Source organism: Centruroides vittatus, unplaced genomic scaffold (assembly GCF_030686945.1).
Source record: "Centruroides vittatus isolate TY-2023 unplaced genomic scaffold, ASM3068694v2 scaffold_520, whole genome shotgun sequence".
Classification (NCBI taxonomy): domain Eukaryota; kingdom Metazoa; phylum Arthropoda; class Arachnida; order Scorpiones; family Buthidae; genus Centruroides; species Centruroides vittatus.
In genome coordinates, this window is record NW_027122712.1 from 723,523 (window position 1) to 746,820 (window position 23,298).

Here is a 23,298-nt window from a genome sequence, read left to right on the forward strand (position 1 = left end):
TTGTGTTTCGGACCTTAAGGTCTCTCGTCAGCAGGTTTACATCGACAAGGTGCTAAAACAAGACAAACCTGCTGAGGAGGGACCTTGAGGTCTGAAACACAAATATAGTACAGGTAAAATTTCAGGTGAACAAAGAGTGCTTTTTCTGATTAAGGCTTCCTTAATTTGCAGAAACGGAATACCAGTATAATAAGCCTTAGTAATATGACAAGTCCTAGTAGACATAAGTATAATGAAGCTTTACTTGACTTGGGGTCAAAAAGTCATACTGTCAGATCCTACTGGTCAGAAATATTTAATTTAAAAATGCTGCGGGAGAGTTTGTTTCAAAATTTTAAAAACTATTCAGATTATTAATGATATTATCAGCTTCCAATACATCTATTGAGTGAATATTTAGTCAGCTACGTTTGTGTAAGACATCGCACAGACATTCTTTAAAATCTGAAACGATTTGCTAAACTAATGCATGCACAGTCCGGTATTCAAAAAATATTGTTTCATTTGAACCTTCAAAACGAATGTTAAAACGCAAATATGCATGTAAATAAATTAATTTTTAAAACTGATCATTTATGTATTAAAGTATCTTTGAAATTAAGCGAATGGCTTATTTAATTAATTTTCTATCTTCAGCCAAGATACACAACACATGCTGAAAGTGAATTAATTAAAATTAAGTTAAATAATTGCATTCATTAGACTTGTGGATATATTTTATGATTATTTAAAGACTTGGAGAGATTTTTCACCTTTGTCAAATTGGGATTACCAAACTAAAACATTATTTATCCCCATATCAGATGTAAATTAATGCCTCTGATAAAGCTTTAGGCTTTATCAGAGGCATTAAATCCTAAGACATTTTAGTTATTAAGATTTTTAAAACCAATGAATTAAGAATTGTTCTGATGATTATTTCACGATAATAGTACAGGAATCTTCACCATAGAATTGTTCGTCTTATTTTTTTTAATCCGAGCTTGAGCTCGAGTTCTGAGTTTACTCAATTTAGGGTAATCTGGAGTAGTCCCACCAGAAGCAGGCGGCAGAACTGGTTATGATAGATGTGATAACTTCAAATATTACAATTAGTTTCAAAAGTACCTTTTAATATTTAAGAATGAATGAAGTAATTAAAGTATTTTGACTGCGTATGATGGGATGCGGAGGTAGCAAATATAATTCTCCGGAATCTGTTGTAAGTAAAATTTATTATTTGTTTTAATAGAAATAGAATAATAAATAATTGTCAAATTAAATTAATTCCGAATTAATCTGCTGTCAAAATTGTAATTATAAATTATGTTTTTATTTTAAAGGGAATGCTGTATTGTAAAACTCATTAATAAGTAACTACTTAGAAATACTTAAAACCATAAGAAATTATATTAATTGGAATTATCAAATATATATCAAATAGGCTAACAAAAACTGAAAATGACATTCATTATCATCTTCATGTAGATAATTAAGAATTATAAATTATTAAACCTACGCTTATTATAAATGCTTCCATGATAATAAAATAAATATTTGTAATTAACAAAATTATGTTGCTATTCTAGGCAAGGAAATCGATTCCTTCTGAAGATTTACAAAAATCGGAAGAAGAGATTCTAGAAATTAGGAATAGAACAAACATGAAGCCCAAGGTAATAGGCTCAGAAACAAATAATAATTTTAATTTCTAAGTTAATAAATACTAATATTTAATAATTTAATAACTTACCTAAAAATAACTCTTATAAATATTCTGTGAACCAGAATATTTTAACAAATAATTTATTTGTAATAAGTAATCAAAATAAACTTATTCGATATAAATGAAATGATTATTAATTTTAAGCTTGTGTAAAACTGTTTTCACGTTGAATATAATATGGCTTTCATATAAATTAATTATTTTCGGAAAGATGAAACAAAGTGGCATTTGTTACTTTAACCTACTAACCTGAGTTGTATTTAATGTTTAATTAAAATTCGAAGTTTCCATTCAAACTGTGTGTATAAATGACGAAAATCTAGGTTAATTATTTAAATATTTCTTAATTTTTATTTAAAAAACTTTGCAAATTATTTGCTGCACAATTTATATTAAATAGGTTTTCGATAAACCTAAGTGGTAAAATAATTAATGTTTTAGGTGACTCTGAATGTTCCTTTTGTGGAACAACAGCGGTGGATATGAAAAAACACCTTCTTGATTCCAACATCCTTGATCCAACATTCTTTTGGATGTTCGAGCTGCTACACTGCCATCTGATTTTTGTTTCCAAATTTTATTCAATGATAGTTTTGCCATGCTAACTCTGTATAAACTATATAATTTCTTTGTTCATGCATCTAACTGAAAATAACAATGTTCTTTAACCCCTTTGTAATAACACCCGTTATATCAAATAATAAAGATTGATTGATTGACTGATTGATTACCATTAAACTGTGTTTCTATAGTGGTGAATTATAACAGAATCAAAGTGTTGTAATAATGCAAAATTAAATTCGAGTCTGCATTAAATAAGAAATTTTCCATACATAGATGCTAATATTTCTGTTAATTGCGATATGATATACGACAAATTTCTGTAGGAAGTTTTCAACTAAGCATCTAATTTTTATCTTATAAATAATGTCTTTAATTCAATATTATTAGAGTTTAAATTTCGATTGAAAAATTATAAATCAAATTATATTTTTCTATATTTTCTATGATATACTAACAGGTTCCTCGAGGATGATGCCACAATAATATAAAAAGTGTAGATTTATTAGACAAGCCTGATTCATTTATTAACTAACATCGATTCTAAATGATACAAAACGTTATTTACAGGTTGAAATTACTATAGAAACTCTCCAGAAATATCTTGATTTAGAAAAAGAACTTAATAAATATGAAAAGAAACACGTTCTAGAAGCTTACCAAATTAAATCTGATCATTTAGAACAATTAGAAATGAAAATTCAACAATTGGAAGAGAAAGAAAAAGAAAACGACGAAAAGATGTATGTTGATTTACTTACATTTTTTCAGTATTTTAAATATTTTACAAATAAAAACGTTTATAATTTTGTACTTCAGATCACAATCGCAATCATTGTTGGACGAGAACACTCGAAAATCATTAAAACAATTTTTAATCGATAAAAACCCAACCGCAGAAAATTTGACTGCTGAACAGAAGATCTTAATTGAAGATTTGAATAATCAGGTGATAATTATTTTTAATAACGTTTAAATATAATAAAAGAATATATATCAGTAAAATAATAATGAAAAATGTCTATTGATATGTAGATAAGCTTTTCTTATATAGGAAATGATAAAAAGAGAGTTGGAAACAACTGTTCAACAAAGGGATAAACTGAAAGAAGAAGTTATAAAATTAGGAAAAGAAGGTGAAGAGTTTCAAATTCTATCGCAAAAGCAAGACGAATTTCTCGGTAAGAAATTGCACTTTTCATTTTTATATACATTAATTTTAGAGAAATTTTTTGGTGAATTTATCGTGAATTGTTCAACCGCATTAATGATATGAAAAAATTATAACGATATACTGCATATGGCATAGAATATACTTTATCAACTTTAACTGAATAAAGAGAAAATAAAATGGCTTATAAAAATATCTAAAAATATCAACAGGTAAAAAAAATATTTAAATATCTTTTTAAATTTCAAATACTAATTTTATAATATATCACACTATTCAAATACAAATATTAATAGTCACGTCGTCTTATATTCAACACGTGTCTTATTTTTGAAATTTAATTTGAAATAAATTTTAAAATATTTTTATTAAAACCAGCCGAAATTATTTTATAGTTATTTCAGAGATTTTATTAAACTTTTAATTTTTTTTATACCAATGAAATAACATTTAAATGCAAGTACATGAACATTATTTGAAGTATTTCAATTAAAAATAATTTATCGTAAATGAAAATGCGCAAAAAATCAACACAAAGCATTTCACAAGTTCACATAATTACGACACTAAAAATTTGCTTTACTGAAGAGACTGCAAGTGGAACAACACATTCCAATTTTGGAAGGGCGACCAGAAGCTTTACGTCTGAACAATCCGAGAATGATTTCATGCTAAAAGCTGCCTATATAATGAGGTATTCTAACTGCACTATAACTTCGTCGCATTTCACACGTCGCATGACTACATTAAGTGGTTTAAATTCCTTCTTAAACTCCATCAATTTGCAGTTACCTGTTTCTGTTTATCACTTATAAACTGAAAAACTTTTTTCGTAACGAGAAAATTTTACATTCTGGATACAAAATAGCTGGATTCTTCCATCAAACTAAATGTGTTGAACTCATAACAGACCTGTCCAAAGGTTTCAAATAAAACTCAAAAAACGGCTTGGCTTTTTTTTTTTTACAAGAATAATGCTAGACTTCAAAATGTGGTTCACAGATGCAAAATTGTTCTTAGAATATTTATCGAAGCTATAGCATACATAGCTAATTGGCTTTTGAATTATGATCTCTGGTAAACAGATCTTACCATCTTACTTTTGTTTTAGAAAATAGCGTAATTTTTCTTTTGCAACACTTATCGCGTGATTTCATTTACGTAATAACTTCTGGAGTTTAAGCCACAGAACTTTTGCGGGTTGATCAACCAGAAAGTAGATCAAAACTTAAAATTTTTTAAGGTAGATAATGCAGTTTATACTCTTCTATTAACACGCTTGAGGTTATACAATTCACTGATCATTTATTAGCAGGTAAAATGGCTATGGATAATAGACGGGCTACAGTCCATAGCCATTTATATCTTTATATGCTTCATTTCTATATAAAGATAAATTTTATCTATAAGTCTGGTGTCCCAATGGAATCTTCGTTGTCAGTCTTTTAGGCAGAAAATGTTTTGAAAAATTTTATTAGAAACATCTTTTGCAATCGCATATCTCGATTTTTTGATAAAGATACAGCACGTTGATGATACCGAATAGAATGACAACATGGGGGAAAACGATTTCAATAGTTTCTTCAGTCGGAATAGATGGAAGTTTGTTAATGCTGCTTGTTACATTTCCCAAACTTCATTGTAAAAAGCAACATTAACAAACTTACAAATGATCTTCCACAATTGCATTAAAATCAGAGTTATAAATAATTTAGAACCCTACGCCATAACAGTGAATTTTTGGTTTGAAAAATTTAACTGTTTACACCGCAGAGTTAATTGAAAAATTATTTTTCCTTCGAGAATTTTAGGAAAATTAAAATATAATTTATTCACATATATTTCTTATAAATTGAAATATAATAGATTCTAATTTATAAAAAAAAAGAAAAAAGAAAACGATAATGAACATCTTTAAATATTAAATTACCGCAGTTTAGCTTCTTGTGATCAGTTTATGCATGTGACCATAGCAACCTAAAATTATAAAGTATTATGAGAAAAACGGAGTAAATATATCATAAAGCAAACCTCGAGACAATTCCAGACACTATAAAGCAATAATGCGAGATCGTGTCAAGATTGTCTGCGGGGTAATCCTGGTTAGAATCAAACATTGCGATTTATTTGATTCTAACCAGCTTTGGAAAGAGAGACGTCATTCTATCTATATTTTGATATATAGTAAATAACTGGCACAAAATATATTATTATCCAATTTTATAAAGATATCTAAAAAAACTTTATATGCCACTTGTGATAAACACTCTCTCCCAACAGTGGCCGAGTAGATAAAACCACTGAATTCTGAGTATTAGTCGTGGGTTCGTGCCTCTCTAACAGGCTGGTCATGTTAGAATAGAAAACTGCTTTATTTTTACAAAGCTACGAAATGTACAGCAAACAAGGCAATAAAACAATTAAATCAACTGTTTCAAATAGCTAAAGTCAACTTCAATTTAACAATATAGAAATGATTCCTAACAGTCATATGGCGTTTTCCAGTTTTATTCACATTTGAAACATCTAAATAAGGGTCAATTTTCCATAGAAAATTCTTCCAGGAGGCATCACCCTTGGCAGATTACCCACATGACGCATTGCGGTATACAGAAACAGCAATTAAAACTCACTGAAAGAGCAAATTTTTCAAAACAATGAGTTTTCAGCTGCACGAAACATGAACGAAAACGTGCGAACACAACAATATACGACCTTACCATGTAACTGATAGGAATCGTGACACAACATGACAATGCTGACAATTTTTTTGTTTTTATACTATTTCATGTCTAACTTTTCCCGAATTCCGAGAGAAGTCGGACATGAATATTCCCCAGTTTCTTCTAAATTTTTAAAACTATGTAAGAACTTTCTTTTTCGGATACCAGTGTTATCCTTGCCATCACTACGAAGAATGTGTTATAAAAGTAGAGAAAGATGGAAAAATAGAGAGAGAGATCGGGAATATATATCATATGAAAAACAAGGGAGCAATATTTTAACATTTGTCGGAACAACGGAATAAGCGTATTGCAGGACACCAAAGAAAGTGAAATACAGAAGATCGACAGCTTTAGCCGTCTTAACTTCGGATAAAAATTACCAACCAAATGGGACAAACTGAAGCTTTTATTTTTACCGTAAAGAGAAAGAATTTTATTCTTGTAGGAAGCGATGTATAATAAAAACATGTAATACTGTAAGTGCAATACAAAAGCGTATATAGTGTCAGTAATAAGTGACATCGATAAATAAAAACAAACGATTAGAGTTCTCATAGTGATAAATACTAGAAAATTAAAGAAAAAACAAACAGAATTAAAATGGAAATTACTGTCAAATGTACAAATGGAAATTACGTTCAAGAACTACATAAAATTTAAATATGAACGAGCAATATTTTATTGACATCGTCAGAGTGTTGGGCTGAAATTTTTAATTATAGTTTTAAATTTATTTAATTTAAAATATATGCTTTCCACATTCAAATTTCTAGTGTCTTGCCCATGCATGTACATCATACTTTTTCTTTAGCAATCGAGTCGTGCCGGTTATCTATCCAACTCCTTTTGGGGGTAGAAGATTTGAATTTAAATAACATGACTTCAGTTTGCATCAGTTTACATACAGTCAATCGAGACTACTGCCATTACGCTTTCCATATCTGGTTTCTGCTTTTATCTATTCAACTCCATTCTCGAGATTAAGGAGGGACAAACAGACATACGAACGGACGACAATTAGAATATATACGTCTACAATTTTTTCAAATTGCAGTCCAATATATACTTTATTTGGCTGTCTGGCTTAGTCCGATTTTTGTAAACCACTAGAAGTGATTTGATTCTATTAAATGTAGGATAGGATTTATTAATTTCACTTCTTTGAAGTGTTTTTGGAAGTGTTAGCTATTGATATTTCTACATTAATAAATGTTTAATTAAACATTGGATAAGGTAAAATTAATATTTAATTAAAACTTGACATTAAAAAGAAAATCTTAAGTCGAACCCTTGGCTCCTAACTGAAATTTATCATAAACAATAACTAAGCCTGTACTTGTAGTCTGTACAGTAATCTTAGCATAAATTAGTTAAACCAGGATATCGTGACACACTCATAAAAAATCATTCGAATTATTTAAATTAAATTTTAACCTGCCTTTTGGCTATGCTAGAAAATATTACACTCAGCTCCGAAACATACTAGCTTATAGGCGTGTTTTCGTGTGTCTATCAAGTTTTGTTTAACCGAAACGATTTTTGTTATAGCGTTTTCGTGTCTTGTCTTTCCGTTTTATCACATTGAACAGAAATTAGCATTTCGGTAGAAGAAAACTAAAAGGTTGTGGATAATTCTGTTTGCTAAAGAATAAACAAAGAATTCTGTTTGCTTCGAGAAACAGTATAAACTGGAAGTGATGACCTAATGCATAGCGAAAACAACTAGTATTAACTAAACGAAAACACGTTTTACCTGTTATACATTTAATAGTTAACTGAACTTTCCGTAAAATACTGTATTTTTACGTACTCTTTTGCTGATATATTTAACATTTTTATTTCATTGGAAAAATCGCTACAAATATTTAACTCGATATACTCAACCTTCAGGTAATTATTTGTTAGTAAATTAAAAGAATTACTATACGTATTGTACATATAAAAAGTAGTTTTTATAGCTTAATTTAATGGCGAGTTAAATACAATATCTCTTTCAAAAGTGTTTAACCCATATATCATATGATCGCATTACATTCTGATTAAAAAATTTCCGAATGTGAAATTAGTATAATTCAAGCACTGAAATTTCGGTATAATTCACAAGAAGATTTTGACTTTAAAATGACATTTAACTTTAAAAGCTAAAGCGCTAAATAAAATGTACAGTACTTTGTATTCTACGCTCATAAAAGTATAAAATAAATTTGAACGCAAAGTTATCGAATCTTAATACTGCATATTGAGAGCAAAATGAAAAAAGCCAATCTATCAATTAGAAATATTTCCATATATTTTAATTTTCTCAAAGCTGTTTCGATATCATATTATTGTCATATTAGACACTCGAAAGAGGTTTTATTTTACCATCTAATCCATTTTGAATCTATAGAATGAAACTCATTTCTAGTCGAGAAACCTCTGCATTATTTTGAGTTCGAGATATACAAATCATTTCCCATTCTATGCGGAAAATTTTATCCGGATTGATTTAACTATCAGTATTAATTTGGCCATTGTAGAGATTTGATTTTCACTACTTATTTAATCCTGTATTCAGTGGATGAATATTAGCTATATTTTATTTTTTTCTGTTCTGTGGGCACTAACTTGTAAGAGGGCTATTATATCAAGCCCACCATTGGTTCAGCCAAGCCTACAATGGGGCGGCTGGATGGTGAGGGACGGAGTCTAACATAACCCGGACGGACTAACTGTTGAAAACGTCCTATTTTTTGACTCGTCCGGATTCATTCTCAGGTCCCCTATACTGTAGACGGATGAAATACAATAAAATTCAAGTAACAAATAGTTGATAAGCAAGGTGGTAAAGGCGCTAGTTTACAGCTTTGGGAATCCAGATTCGAATCCAGTTGGTTCAGAAATTTTAATACTTATGTTGACCAGGATATGCCAAGCTCCGTCTCTCACCGACCAAACAAAATACAATGACTAATTAGTCCCTGCGGAGTTGAGAGTTAAAAAGACGTTCATGCAATGTGACAATATATTTATTATCGATATAACGTTGAAGAAAATTAACTTTTAAATTATTATAAATGATATCGTTAAATTTTAATTTAAAATAATCAATAAACGTAATAAGATAAAACATAATACAATATAAATTGATGATAATACCCAAGTGATACAATAAAATCAACTCCGAATTCAGTGTCACGCGAACATAGTCGCGTGACATTGAATCAAATAACTTTGTCCTTTATATTTTCCGGCAAATAACTTTGATCTTGAGTGTGTCAGCACTTAAGGTCAGTTATGTGATCTTGAAAAATTCAGTTGTTCTAATTTTATGTTTTATATAAAAATTTGTACAAATTTATTGCCGAAAGTTACTTTACCGGTTATTTACATTCTTGTCATACACACAGTTTAAAAATGTTAATAGGTGAAACTGAAATTGCAGTAATGCTTAAATCTTTTATGAACATTTCGTATGTAGAATTAAAAACGATTAAAGATATCAAGGAAATTATACGATAGTTTGTAAACAAATATTGATAGCGAAGGAAACAAAATGTCAGATAATCAACAAATATGGCTTGACTATTTAGATATATAAGTTATATAAAACGAGTTAAAAATAAACAAAGATTAATAATAAAGCTAATTGAAGAGTTCACGTTTGCGTGTAATCTATCACTGCATAGAACGTGTTAGGGAATTGCTTGTCGTATATAAATTCGATCGTATTGTTAATCTAATTTGAAGTTCTGAGAAAACATAATGAAAAACATGTCTTTATATTTAAACTGTCACGTCATCCCATCAATGTCGCAATTTGCTTTCATTTAACTTTACTACTTTATCTGTTAGAAGCTTTTGTAAATTTCATCCAATATATTCTGATATCTTTTTTATCCAATGACTCTCTTGAATTTTTCGAAATTACTAAGAATTGAGTCATTTTTCAATAAGGGAAATTTTAAAATATTATTCCATTACTAAGTTCGAGGCTGTACTTGAAATAGTAATGGTTTCTATCTGAAATAATCTATTTTGACATTTCCAAATATCAAAATTTTCTATGACTTGCTCGGTTGATCATAACTTTATAATTTTGTAAATTAAAATAATAGAAATGTTTATTTATTATTTATTTATGAAAGAAATATATTCTTTTATGATATGAAACCTTGTTTTATTAGCATTGGATGTAGAAAAATGTAGAACATTTCAAATCTTGAAATCATTTTCAACAATCGAAGTATCATGCTTTCTATTTCACGCGAGAAACTTTCAGTCTCTTCACTTGATTTTTTATGCTTTTAATTTTTGAAAGTGTGCTGACACGCTATTATTAATAAGATAATTAGCGACATATTGCGACAATAATGCCATTTGGTGCAATATAACATGACGTTAACGTGTTGCATTTTCAAATTTTTAAATGGAAATCTAGTCAGCCATTATGCACATTGTTGTAGTAGATCTTTAGATATAGATATAAATCATATAAATGTTGTTTAATTAATGATGATTTCTTTTCCATTCTTAAGAATTCATTTTGTTTTACTTTTACGAATGGGATTCCCAGAATTATAACTTATATAATATTTAATTCTACGGATGTATTTATTTTTGCAGAGTTTTAAGTTTATCTAATTCTATAATACTGTGTTCAAAATGACTACATTAATATGAAATACTAAAAATAGCATGTTTGAAAGTAATAGCGTAGTCTAGCTTATTTACAGTAATTAAGATAAATTTTATACATTAAACATAAAAATAAAAAAAATGAACAATTTAAATAAAGTATATATAGTATTTATAGTATATATAAAGTATATAAATAGAAAATTCAAAACTAAAGATATAAATTAAATAATACTACAGATTTTTACTTCAATTATCACTTTTTACTTCAACTTGAAAACATAAAAATATTGATTTTGAAACAGATATTTGGGCTGCAATTTGAAAAAATGATAGACCTGTAAATTCTTACTATAGTCCATCCGCTCGTCCGTCCGACTGTTTTTCATTAATCTCGAGAACGGAGTTAGATAAAATACAGACCAGATATGGAAACCAGGGGCAAGAGGCCCCGATTAACTATATACGTACGAAGTTCCAATGCAAATCGGAAGTTACGTTACTTTAATTCAAACATTTTCTCCCTAAAGATGTTAGATAGATAGACTGTATAGTTAAAGGAAACATATGATGTACGGGGGCAGTCATTACTCATTTGAGGTGGAGAGCATATACTTTAAATTAAATAAATTAAAAATATTATTAAAAATTGCATCCCGGCATTGTGACGGTGTCACAATAAATAATTGCTTTTTATATTTAAAAAATTATATATTAACATTTAGTAATTAAAATTATTTAATTAATTTACATGAAATTATTACTTTCACTCTTATTTTCTAATTAAAATTTCTAATAATTATCTGTCAAAAAATTTAATTCCGATTTCTTTTGTGATAAAAAGTTAGCAATCATATATTTATTTGATTTTAATCATAATGATTTTTGATGGGAAGCGACACAATATTGTATTACTCTCTTTAAATTTTAGTATCCAACAAATTGTCAAATGAATTATCAACAATTCGGTAGTTAATATTACTTTACCAGTAATAACTAACAGTTTATTTCATTCGTTAGTGCCTCTTACTTGGTTTAACTTTCTTTCATATTTTATTATTTGATTATGAAATATAATATCAATAATGATTAGATGGTTAAGCAGTTTCTTATATTTTAATTTAGAACATTAAAGAACTTTTTAAAATCTGTTTTTTTCCCTTCATTTTAGAGTTTCAATGAAAATGGGAGAGTTTAAAATTACGGTTAGTTTTTAAAGTTTTAGAAAGTTAAACGAAGAAATTTACTGTTATATTTTTAGATACCGAAAGATCGTAATTAAAGTACTCCTGTTCAACGCTTGTAGAGAGAATATTTATCAGGGAAATGCAACCAAATCTGATGTGATGACATTTTACGACAAGCAGAAGATAGTTCTATACAAAAAAAAAAAAGAACAAAAAGAAAGTGGTTGCAAAACTCACTATTATCACACTAACTCTACGCACTGCAAACAACAAAATAAGCAGTTTTATATGTGAACTTAAAACGCTTGGTTTATCGAGGACATGTTACAATTGAAAGAAACTATCACACTGCACGTGATAGTTTCTTTCATCATAAAAGATAAATTTATAGGCAGCCGTTGAAAAAACTGTTCATCGCCTTCAGGTTTTACTTTCAGAATGGAGAGATACATTGAAAGATCCAAAAATCAGCTATATTCTCAGATATCCTAAACTTGCTGAGGATTAGAGAAACTAGCTACTTTAGCGAAATGGCTAGTTTCTCTAACAGTTAATAATGACAAGTTATCAATTTCATATTTTAATGACTCCAGTTGAAATAAAGTAATAAAATATTTTTTAAATTCTCGATATTTATTCATAGAAACGGAATTCATCGATGTTCCGAAAAGAGGAAGTATAATTGTTTCTTTGATAGGAAAAAGCAACAACGCAATATCTGGACAATCTGCCATAGGAAAGGCACCTCCCAAAAAGACTTTCTACCACAAATTTCCTTATTTTGGTGTTAGATACTTGAGGAAAACGGAAAATTTCACGTGGCCAGCCCGTTTATCAGGCACCAGCGATAAGTTTTCGGTGATTTTTATATACGGATCCTCTGTATATTTATGCCTAGGGCTTTGCCGGACAAGTTAAGGCATAACTACAGGAACAGAACAAGATATTAATATGCTTATGAACTCTTCGTGCTATGTTTGTTTAAGAGTTTCCTGATTATGTGAGATGTGTTTTGTTTATTATTATTATTATTTATTTTTTAACTTGTGACTCTTAACATTTCAGTAAAGTGCTTTCTTCTGTAAGCAGTTATAATTAATTTTTCATTCGTCTATATCAGTATGTTCTGCTGAAACTTCACATACCGTATGTTGAATATAGTATATTTTTAATAATAAAATTCACAGCGAAACAATTGTAAATTAAAAAATCGCAAAGCTATGACAAAGAAATAATAATTAGCCAATACTTATTTATCGAATTTTAGAACTATAATGATATTATTTTTTTATTATTGCGTGTAGATAGTATTTTTGGAGGTTCATATGGAAGTGATTTAGAAAACAGATTGGAAAAAGAAGTAGATTTATTGAAGGAAAGAAAACAGCACATCGATCAAGCGTATTTTAAATGGAAACAAGGTCATGTTATGGTGAAACAAGGCTGTGCTCAATTGGGATACGCATTGAAAAAATGGAAAGATTTGTTAGATATCGACTTAAGGTATAACCAGAGTTCTGAATATAAATTTATAATATATATTTTTTAAAGTTAAGATTTCGCTTAGCCTTTTTATTAAATAACGAAAGTTTTATTGTAAAAATTGAAATGATTGATTAAAAGATGTTAGTTTGAAGTAATAAAAAACGTTTTAAAAGTTTATTGAGTAAGTGTTTTAAAAACTTAAATTTTAGATTAATAATGATTTTTCTTGTAAAGCGATCACGAACGGAGATATTATGAAGCCGCAGAAGTTAGAAATTATTTATTGGCTGCTACTCAGAATATACAGGGAGCACAAAGATGCTTACCAAATGTTAGTTTTCCGTATTGTGCTCCCGAAGAATTAGAAAATTTAAATAAGGTCAGTAGTACAGAATTTTTACTCTATTTTGATAAGAAATGAACGTATAACATATAAATAATAACAAGAAAATTTATACTTCTATCAAGAAACAGATTATGATACGTGCAAATGATAATTCATTAATAAGATAGTCTAAATTTATTTCTGTTTTAAAATAAATAAATAAATAGTTTTAAACAATAAATTATATTGCTTTTATAAAAGAATACAAGTTCATCAAATATAAAAGAAAAAAATCAATGCTCTGTAGAAGTTTTTCGTTATAACTTCAATCTGAAAACCAATATGAAACAAAATATTGATTATTGACTTTGTGATTTTTACTAATGTTTTATATTGATCGATAAATAGATATAGGTTCTAATTAAACCTAAAATGGAAACACTTAATTTAATAATAGAAAGAAATCGAATTGCTAATTACACAATACGATTTTTTATCACTGAAGGTGATAAAAAATCATAAAACCATAAAAGGTGTATATAAATAAATATAATATTATAATTTTATATATTACAATATAATGCCATATTTTTAAATATTCATAGTTATTAATTTTAAAATGAACAATTAAATATATTCGTAAGAGCTAGGACGATTGAAGTTAGTGATTTTTAATTCTTGTATGAAGATAATTGATTTATAGAGAGATACAATATCATTTTTTTCAATGTGCCAAGTATAAACGGCGATAATTTATGATATACTCGTTCATCACGTTAATCTATTATTATACTAATAAAACCTAGTTTAAAAATGTATGCGTGCTTCTAAATGAAAGGCGAATGATAAAGTTCTGTGTTAATATTTAGATTATTCGAGTAATGATTCTAACGTAAAATCGAGATAAAATAAGTTAATGGTTTTGTTTTTTCTAACGTATTATTTAATTATTATTTACATATCTGACTTACTGGAAAAATATTTATTTTTTGAAGGCAATTACGTACATTTTCACTGACATGCAAATACCAGAAAGACATAAACACGCGTTTGATTTTTACAATAGAACGTATAGAAGAGCTGGAGCATTGAAGCAGTGGTTCGAACAGGTAAAATTTTAATTGTTGTTTTCAAGATTTTAAAAATTAATTCAATGTTTGTTTATTTAAATTTTGTTTTTTTCCGTAAATTTAAAACAGTAACTGAATATTTACTTAAATCATTATAAACACCATTCGTGATTTAATAAACTATGCTTTTTAATCATTAACAGAAAAATGAATGGAATTGTTAATAAATGCATTGTTTGTTAAAAACTTATAAACAGCTGAAGATTTCTAGAGATGGGCGAATATAACTTTTTTCGAATTCGAATATTAACTAGATTTCGAACATTCGAATATTTTGAATACTGAATTTAATTACCTTATATAACTTAGTTAATAATTTTCAAATATGTAGTGTTATTTAGAACTTATAAACCTAATAAATATTAATACTAATATTTATATTTAAACTTTTATTTATTTCTATATATTAATAAATCGATAGAGTAAAAAAAAAAAAAATGTTAGATTTTAAGAAAATAAACTTTTTATTTTTAAATTTTCGAAATTTTTTATACTGACTTTGAGCTTTAAAGTAGCGTTTTTTAAAGATATTTTTTAGTCAACTACAATGGAGCAACAAAGAATAGTTTTCATTTTCACTAACTGCAGATAATTTAACGACGAGACACAAAAATTAATAAAATTTCTAATGAAGTAGAAATTAATTAAATTATAAATTGATTAAAATTATAATTAATAAGATTCGAAATCTTGAATATGCGAATAGGCCTATTCGGGTATTTGCAGATAATATTCGTCCATCTCAAGTTATTAGTGTTTATGAAATTTAAAAACGAGATGCAGTATATTAATAAGATTTATTATAGTTAGAAAACTTTTTATCATCTAAAAAAAATGAAAATATGATAATTTCTTAGAATATATTTTGCATAATTAATATTACGTATTACAAATATCTGATAGTAAGCTTTCATACTGCCTGATATTACTACACAAAACACTAGAAATTATTTGGAAATTGTGTCCGTTTTATTCAGGTTGAAATAAAGTTTATTATTGAGAGAATTGATGGCATCAGCTGTAATTCATTATTAATAATATAGGCATAAATCTATAAATAATTAAAACGCAGTGTTTAAAAATTTTACACACTGCACAAATGATTTTAACTGAAAAAATGGTAAAATAAACAATAAAATTTTAAATTTTAAAACTAAATTTAAAAATATAGATAAAGTATTAAAAAGTACTTTAATATTAAAAGTTTATTATCATTCAAATATATTAAATTTTGATTTATTAAAATTTGAAAAAAAGTATATTGAATTTAATAAATTAATTGAAAAAATACTAAAAGTTATCATTATATTGTTATACAGTTATCATTATATTATTAACATTAATTATGATGATAATACTTTAACCGTAATTAAACAGCGTGATTTTGTTTATATTTAACACATGAATTATTAAAAATAATCTGAATAAAATCGAAACGACAGGAACGCTAGCTGTGGCAAAAACGTGAATTACACTAACACAATTGTTTCAAATATCGAATTTCAGTAGTCGCTCTGCTTCTCTACAACGATGTTGTGATTTCGCGAAATTATTTATATTTATTTGAAGTGTGAATTATTTTCATGATTCTATCATGAATATATTTTACCGAAAAGTTATTCCTAGGTTTAGAAAAATATTAATTAAGGCTATTCTGCCTAATGGGTAATTGTGCTGCTGTATCGGATTCAGAACCCGAGACTCCAGATATTTATACAACTTGTAGATGTCATAATTTGCCAAATGATGAGACATTTAACTGTGATTGCCAGGTATTGGATACTACAATATCTAAAGACTTAGCCGAAGTAAGTGAAGATTGCAAAAACAAATCCGTCCAGTTACGAAGAGAAAGGATTAATTTAATAAGAATGAAAGTTAAAGAAATAACGGGAAAAGATGTAGAATTTGACACAGGTAAGTTAATTATAAATTTATTTATGAATGGCACATAATATTTTAGAGATAAACAAACTGGTTTTTAACTCGTTGATTATATTTGAGTTGTACCACTCGCTAACGAGCCGTTGTAGTTAATCTCTTTCTAAACAGAATTCGATAGTATTTTCATTGATCTCGCTTACATAACAGAGTTTATATAAAAAAAATAATAATATTGAAATTTGAATAGGAAAAAAGATTTCATATAAAGCAATTCGCTCAAATTATTATACGTTATATAATTTGTTGGATAAAAGATTGAACCACAAATAAATTGATAATATTTTTCAGCAATTTAATCATCGAACGTAAAATAAAATATTGAAACAATATTATTTAAAAATAATAATGTTATAAAAGAGACTAAAATCAGGAAGTATTCACAATTAGTTTGCTTTACTACTTTAATTTTATGCTATTTATATTTTCATGAATTGATTTCTTTCACAAAATTTACGTTCTGTTTTTGTAAGGGAAGGTTTCGGTTCTTAAAATGTAATAGTTATTATAATGTTAATGGAAAAAAATTATATGTACGCAACTTAAATATTAATAAATAAGCAGAATATAAGTATTAATAATAAATAAACTATAATTATACTTTATAAAATTTATATTGGTTGTATTAAGCATTTTTTTTTTTATTAAAAACATGTTTTAAAATGCATGTGTTTATTGTACAATCACGAAGTTTTAGCGTTTCGTGTGTAGCTTGTAAAATTATATGTACCGCCCAATAAAATTTTTTAATAGTATCGTTTTTTTAATGCCTAAATAATGCTTTAATGCTTTAGTAATGGTTAAATTTTTAAACGAAAAATGAAATAATGTGATAAAGTTTGAGTAATTTTAGTGATGAAAATTTTTTAAAAGATAGAAAATGTTTAGAAATGTATAATTAATTGTTAATTTGCAAAATATTTTTATTTAAAATTTATATTATTATTTTAATTTTAATTGAATGTGTTTAATACATTTTTATCGTTGTAAATTAATTAATTTTTTAACATAATGTTCTAAATAAGAGTTCATACCGTTCTTTTAAAAAATATCATTAAGTGAGTTAATGATGAGTAAATAATTTTTATTCATACAAATTCAGGTTTTAATCATTTGAAATGCTTAACAGTATTTATATATTTGAAAATTTATACTTATAATACTTTTATAAAACTTACTAAAATTTAAAAATTTCCATATGGTATGCACAAATCTTAATTATATACTATTATTATAATTAGGGAAAATATAGACTATTAAAATAGCACTCATTTAAAGACTTAAAAATCGTCAAAAATTAACATAATAACATTTATTTTTATAATTTGCTCTATTTTAAATTTTTTAAAAAATGAACATTCTGTTGAAAACAGCGAAAAACGATTTTTTTTTCTAATTAAATAATGTCTTAAGAAGTTATTGTGCGTGTCTTTGTATACATGATGTCACTAAAGGTAACCAAGGAAACAAATAGGCTTGCTTTAATACGCTTTTCGTGAGAGAAAATAAAAAAAGAAATATTCTGTTAATATCAATAAAAATCAATAAGTAGTACTGTTGTGAAAACGTTTGTGGTGAGCAGAGAAAATAGCGAATAAACTTATCGCTATCCTTCAAAGAAAATAATTAAAATTAAATGGATTTTAGTAAAAAAAAAATTGCGTAGTGTTATTTTAATTTATCATATTTCGAATAATTTTGCTAGTTAGTTATTTAAAATTATATTAATTAGTGTATATTATAACTAAAAATCTTGAAATATTAAATAAATCTCCATCTCAAATTAGTAGTGTCTAGCCCCTGTACATCACACTTTCCTTCAGCGATAGAGTCGTGCGGTCATCTATTAACTGCTTTCAGGGGAAAAGATTTAAAGTGAAATGACGTAACTTCCTGCTTGCACCGGAAGTTAGTATATAGTTAATCGGGGCCTTCAACCTCTAAGGTTTCCATATCTGGTTTCGTCTTTCATCTATCTAATTCCTTTCTCGAGATTAAGGAATGATAGGCGGACGGAGGGACGACAGTGGGAATATATAGGTTTACAATTTTTTTCAAATTTCAGCTCAAAAATATGTGGTAAAATAAATTTTTGTGTTTTTAAATATATTTTAAAATTTCTTTAGTCTCATATTAAGTTTGATAAAAAGTTCGAATAAATTGAATTATTTCCATTTTTATTCTGATTTTTTCAGTATTTTTTTTTTCTATACAAGATATTTCATAAAAGTAAACTTTTATTCGAAGTTAATTTCACGCTTTTCAGTTAACAATATATAAATTTGTTATGATGAAAAGTAAATTCGAAAAGAATAACAGGGTAGATAGGTCAAGGCTTAATAAGAAAAACAACTACTTAAAGTTAATTTTAATATTAATCGATTTAACTCTAAATTTTATAACTAGTATTCGGTAAACTAGAACATTGTGTCCACAGTGAATACTCGTTCCATGAATAATTTAAAATTGAGTGCTCAATTTTAAATTATTCATTTTAAATTACAGTAGAGACTCGTAAATCGGAACCCCGGTAATCGGAATCGCCGGTAATCGGCACGATTTTCAGTGGGACTGTGTCGTGCTGAATCGAACGTTTTTGATACTAAATATACTTCTAAAGTATAATTTTCATGCTTTTATATTCTTCAATATATTTATTTTGTGTACAAAATGCAGAAATAATTTTTAACGATACGATAGCCTCGATTATTATTATAAAAATTTTCGTTAGGCTTAAAATCGACGAAAATTCAACACGAAGCGACACGCAACGGAGAAAAATTCAACACGAAGCGACACGCAACGGAGAAAAATTTGAACATCGGACAGGTTAATATATTTATTCGTACATAATGGGTAATCGGAACAAATCCCTAATCTGAACAACCCCAGTCCCCAATTGATTCCGATTTTCGGTTCACTACTGTATTTGTTGAAAACAGCGAAGACAATTTTTTTTTAGTTATAAATAGTTTTAGCATACAGTTATGCTAACTTTATGCTAAAACTTTTACGCCAATGTGAAATATCAGGAAAAATAATTAATTACTTTGTTTTAGCCATTATTATTAAAGTTATATGCATATATATATATATATATATGTATATAAGCCTATAATGTATATTTCTGCAGCATGCATTGACCTGTATTTGCATTATTTTCTATATCTTAGCTTATTTTACATATTAAAAATCTTTTAGGAAAATACTTTTTAAGAAAATATTGATAAGCTATTAAGCTTATATATCCTTCTGGTTATCTTAAAATTTTAATTTAGTAAATAATTATTAATAATAATACAATTCAGAAATTCCAGTTTAAATTAATGTATTTTAGAATCATATTAATTTATATCGTCATAATTTCCAATACAGTACTTGTTTTGAACGGCTTGAACGATTCAAAATACTTTGAAGAAAAAAGCACAAATATTCTTGAAAAGTGTTAATTTATATTTTGATTTATATTTAAAAGTCTATTTATAAGCATTTCATATTTTGTATGATAGAATTTTTATATTCTGTATGTTAGTCTACCTGACGTTCTCTGCGACGTCAATCAATTTAAAACGTGAGATAATCATCCATAATGTCAACGATTGTGCCATTTCTGAAGATATCGTGCTTCCTGATATGTTTACAATAAGAAACATTATATTATATCTATGATATTACATCAAAGGGCAAATTATTTAATCTCAGAAAGGGAATTAAAGATTGTAACGTCCTTGCAAATACGAAAGATTTGCCGAATTGTTTATAAAACACCCTTTTACGCAGCAAGAAATTCCGATTTGAATCGATCAGGGATATTATTGATAAAATTGAAAGAAGGAAAATGTCGGAAGTGTAACTTTCTTTCTTTCCCTAAACTGCAATTGGTTGATCCAATTGCAAATTAAACCCATCGTAATGAGTAAAATCAAGACTCATTTTATAGATTATATGTTGGAATCTTGCTAAAAATTCAAAACTTGTATCTTCGAATTAGATTGTAATTTGGTTGTACCAAGTTTATTTCATATCTTTTTAATTGTTTGAAAAAATCAAGTTAAAAAATTTGTTTTTTGCTCGAACCGTTACAGATTGCAGAATTTGAGAGAAAAATGTATTTTTTGAAGGGCTAATAACACAGAAAACTTTTAAAATGGCTTGAGTCATCGTAAAATAACACCTGAAAATCAGTTTTTGTGTTATTATTCATTCTGCTCTGTCGGAAGTAAAAAGAAAAGAAATCAGTTTTAATTATCTGGATATCACCCCAAAATTTTAGTATTCGGGTGAATTTAAGAATCTTCCGAGACAATATATTAACAGATTAAAGAAGGCCACAGGGGGCTATTTTACGCTAAAACGGAATTATTTTCTGAAAATAGAGGTACCTTTTGTGTTTTAAAATATGTTTAAGAGAATTCTGTATAGTTTGCATTTTTGTTATAGCAAAGTAATGAGTATTGCGTACGTGTACTTGAATTTTGTTTAATTATATCATTTTGATAATGATTTAGCCCAAGGAAATTGCTTAAAATATTAAGTCAGGGGAATCGCAATAAAATAGCTTGTCCTTTGAGATCTTAAAATAAACATAATTTTTATTTCTTATATCTCAGAAATTTCATTGCAAGTTTTACAATTAATATATTTTATTTCTATAACGAATAGCATCATCATACAAAGGCTGTATATGATCGGTTTCAAATTTTTATATTACGGCAATTCCAGATAGCAGTATTCATATTTTTCATTAAATTATTTCAAAGTATTTAGCTCTTTTTTATAATATACTAAAATTTCTTTATAATCATTATATTTTATTGACTTTAAAAATGAATAACAACTGTAAAATTCTGTTAAAATCATTACTATTTCGTTTAATATCTCGGGATGGGGCAATGATTAAAAACCGAAATTTGACATTGATGCTATTAAAATTTGGTAGTTATGGATGAAGGGGTAGGGAGATACATGTCATATCTCGAGTAGGGTCGGACTTATGAAAATTTTACTCATTATTGGAAGTCACAATATTTTTAATAACCCATCTTCACCCTCAAAATTAAGCCTTTTGCCTTTTTATAATAATTAATAACATATAATTTATTTTTAATAAAATCTCATAACGGATGGCGCCACACACAATTTCATTTTAAATAATTATTAACAAAAAAAAAAGAAAGGAATTAATAAAAATATGCATCTGGTAAATTTAGATTTTGTACTTGAAAATGTTATACGAAGAGAGACTAAGGCTGGAGCAACATAACTTTTAGAGAAAGAAGTCCGACAAAAGAGTATTTTGCAAACTTTCTCGTTGAAGAAGAAAAGTTATGCAACTCGTTACTGGATTTTTAGTAATTTGCAGATATTCTTTGTTGCAATATTTTATTTCTTTGCCAGTCTAGTTTAATTTATTGGAAACTTCTGTTTGATAACAGTAAATAGTTTTGATGATAGCTATTGATGGGTCTTATTTTTTGATAACCTGTTTTTATAGTTTTGTTATTATGGTTTTAAAGTTTTATCATTTTATAGTTTTATTTTATTATATTATGATTGCTGTGCATTTCACTAAACCTTTTCTTTAAAGTTGCACGGATGTATGGATTGAATATAGAAATTCAACACATGGCGATCTGCCTAGGGAGAGTTTCTCTCGGGAGAAATTTCTATGGAAAACTGACCTCTATTTAAGAATTAGACACATGAAGAAACCCGGAGAATTCCCAGTGGCAAGAAACCGGGAAACGGATCTATTGTTCGATGGTTTTATCCAGGCAGGCACTAGTGGCCTCTTTGAAGTTGATGTAACTATTGTTAATGATTTTTATATTTAAAGAGCCAAAAATAGCTTGTTTTCAAGCTATTTTTCGTAGAATTTAAAATTTATGCAAAATGGTTTTTGGTATCTAAATCCTGTCAATAAAATTTTTGAAAACTTAGATTACTGATAATAAACAATTAGGTCGTAAATTTTCATTTTTTTAATCACTTTTCTTGAATAAAGAGTATCAGTGTTTCGTTTCTATTGTTTTCGGCCCCGTTTCTTTTTCTATGCAAGGTTAAAAAGGTTATATAGATGTGTTATGATATTTCTGTTGGCACTCTAAGTACAGTACATCCATAAACGATGTAATATTCACATCTTTAAACAAAAATATACTGATACTTATATTTATATAAAAATATAAAACTATTAAACATCTGAATTAAATTAAGTTTGTTTTCAAATCAATTTATAGCTGAAAAATTTATCGAAAATATGTTAAAAAATAAGTAAAGAAATAATCATTGCAAACACCTGAACGTTTTGCGCCTTTCTTATAAAATCATTTATTTTGATTTTAAAGTTTTTTGGTCTAAAATATTTTCCTTTATTTATCAGCATAAGATTTTAGACTTTACTTTTAATTACATTTCATAAATGCTGAAAATAAAATTCTAAAATAATAC

At 27.2% G+C, this 23,298-nt stretch overlaps 1 protein-coding gene across 1 annotated transcript in view; it reads left to right on the forward strand.

The window, feature by feature from the left end:
- The window catches only part of synr (sayonara), a 34,753-nt gene that overhangs the window by 6,118 nt on the left and 5,337 nt on the right, over window positions 1-23,298 (forward strand). The window contains exons 2-10 of the mRNA XM_067287514.1: window positions 1,123-1,201; window positions 1,569-1,655; window positions 2,837-3,009; window positions 3,086-3,215; window positions 3,321-3,447; window positions 13,272-13,470; window positions 13,687-13,831; window positions 14,773-14,886; window positions 16,680-16,824. Coding sequence (XP_067143615.1) covers window positions 1,157-1,201; window positions 1,569-1,655; window positions 2,837-3,009; window positions 3,086-3,215; window positions 3,321-3,447; window positions 13,272-13,470; window positions 13,687-13,831; window positions 14,773-14,886; window positions 16,680-16,824 — 1,165 coding nt within the window. The 5' untranslated portion in view covers window positions 1,123-1,156. The remainder of the gene's footprint in view (window positions 1-1,122; window positions 1,202-1,568; window positions 1,656-2,836; window positions 3,010-3,085; window positions 3,216-3,320; window positions 3,448-13,271; window positions 13,471-13,686; window positions 13,832-14,772; window positions 14,887-16,679; window positions 16,825-23,298) is intronic.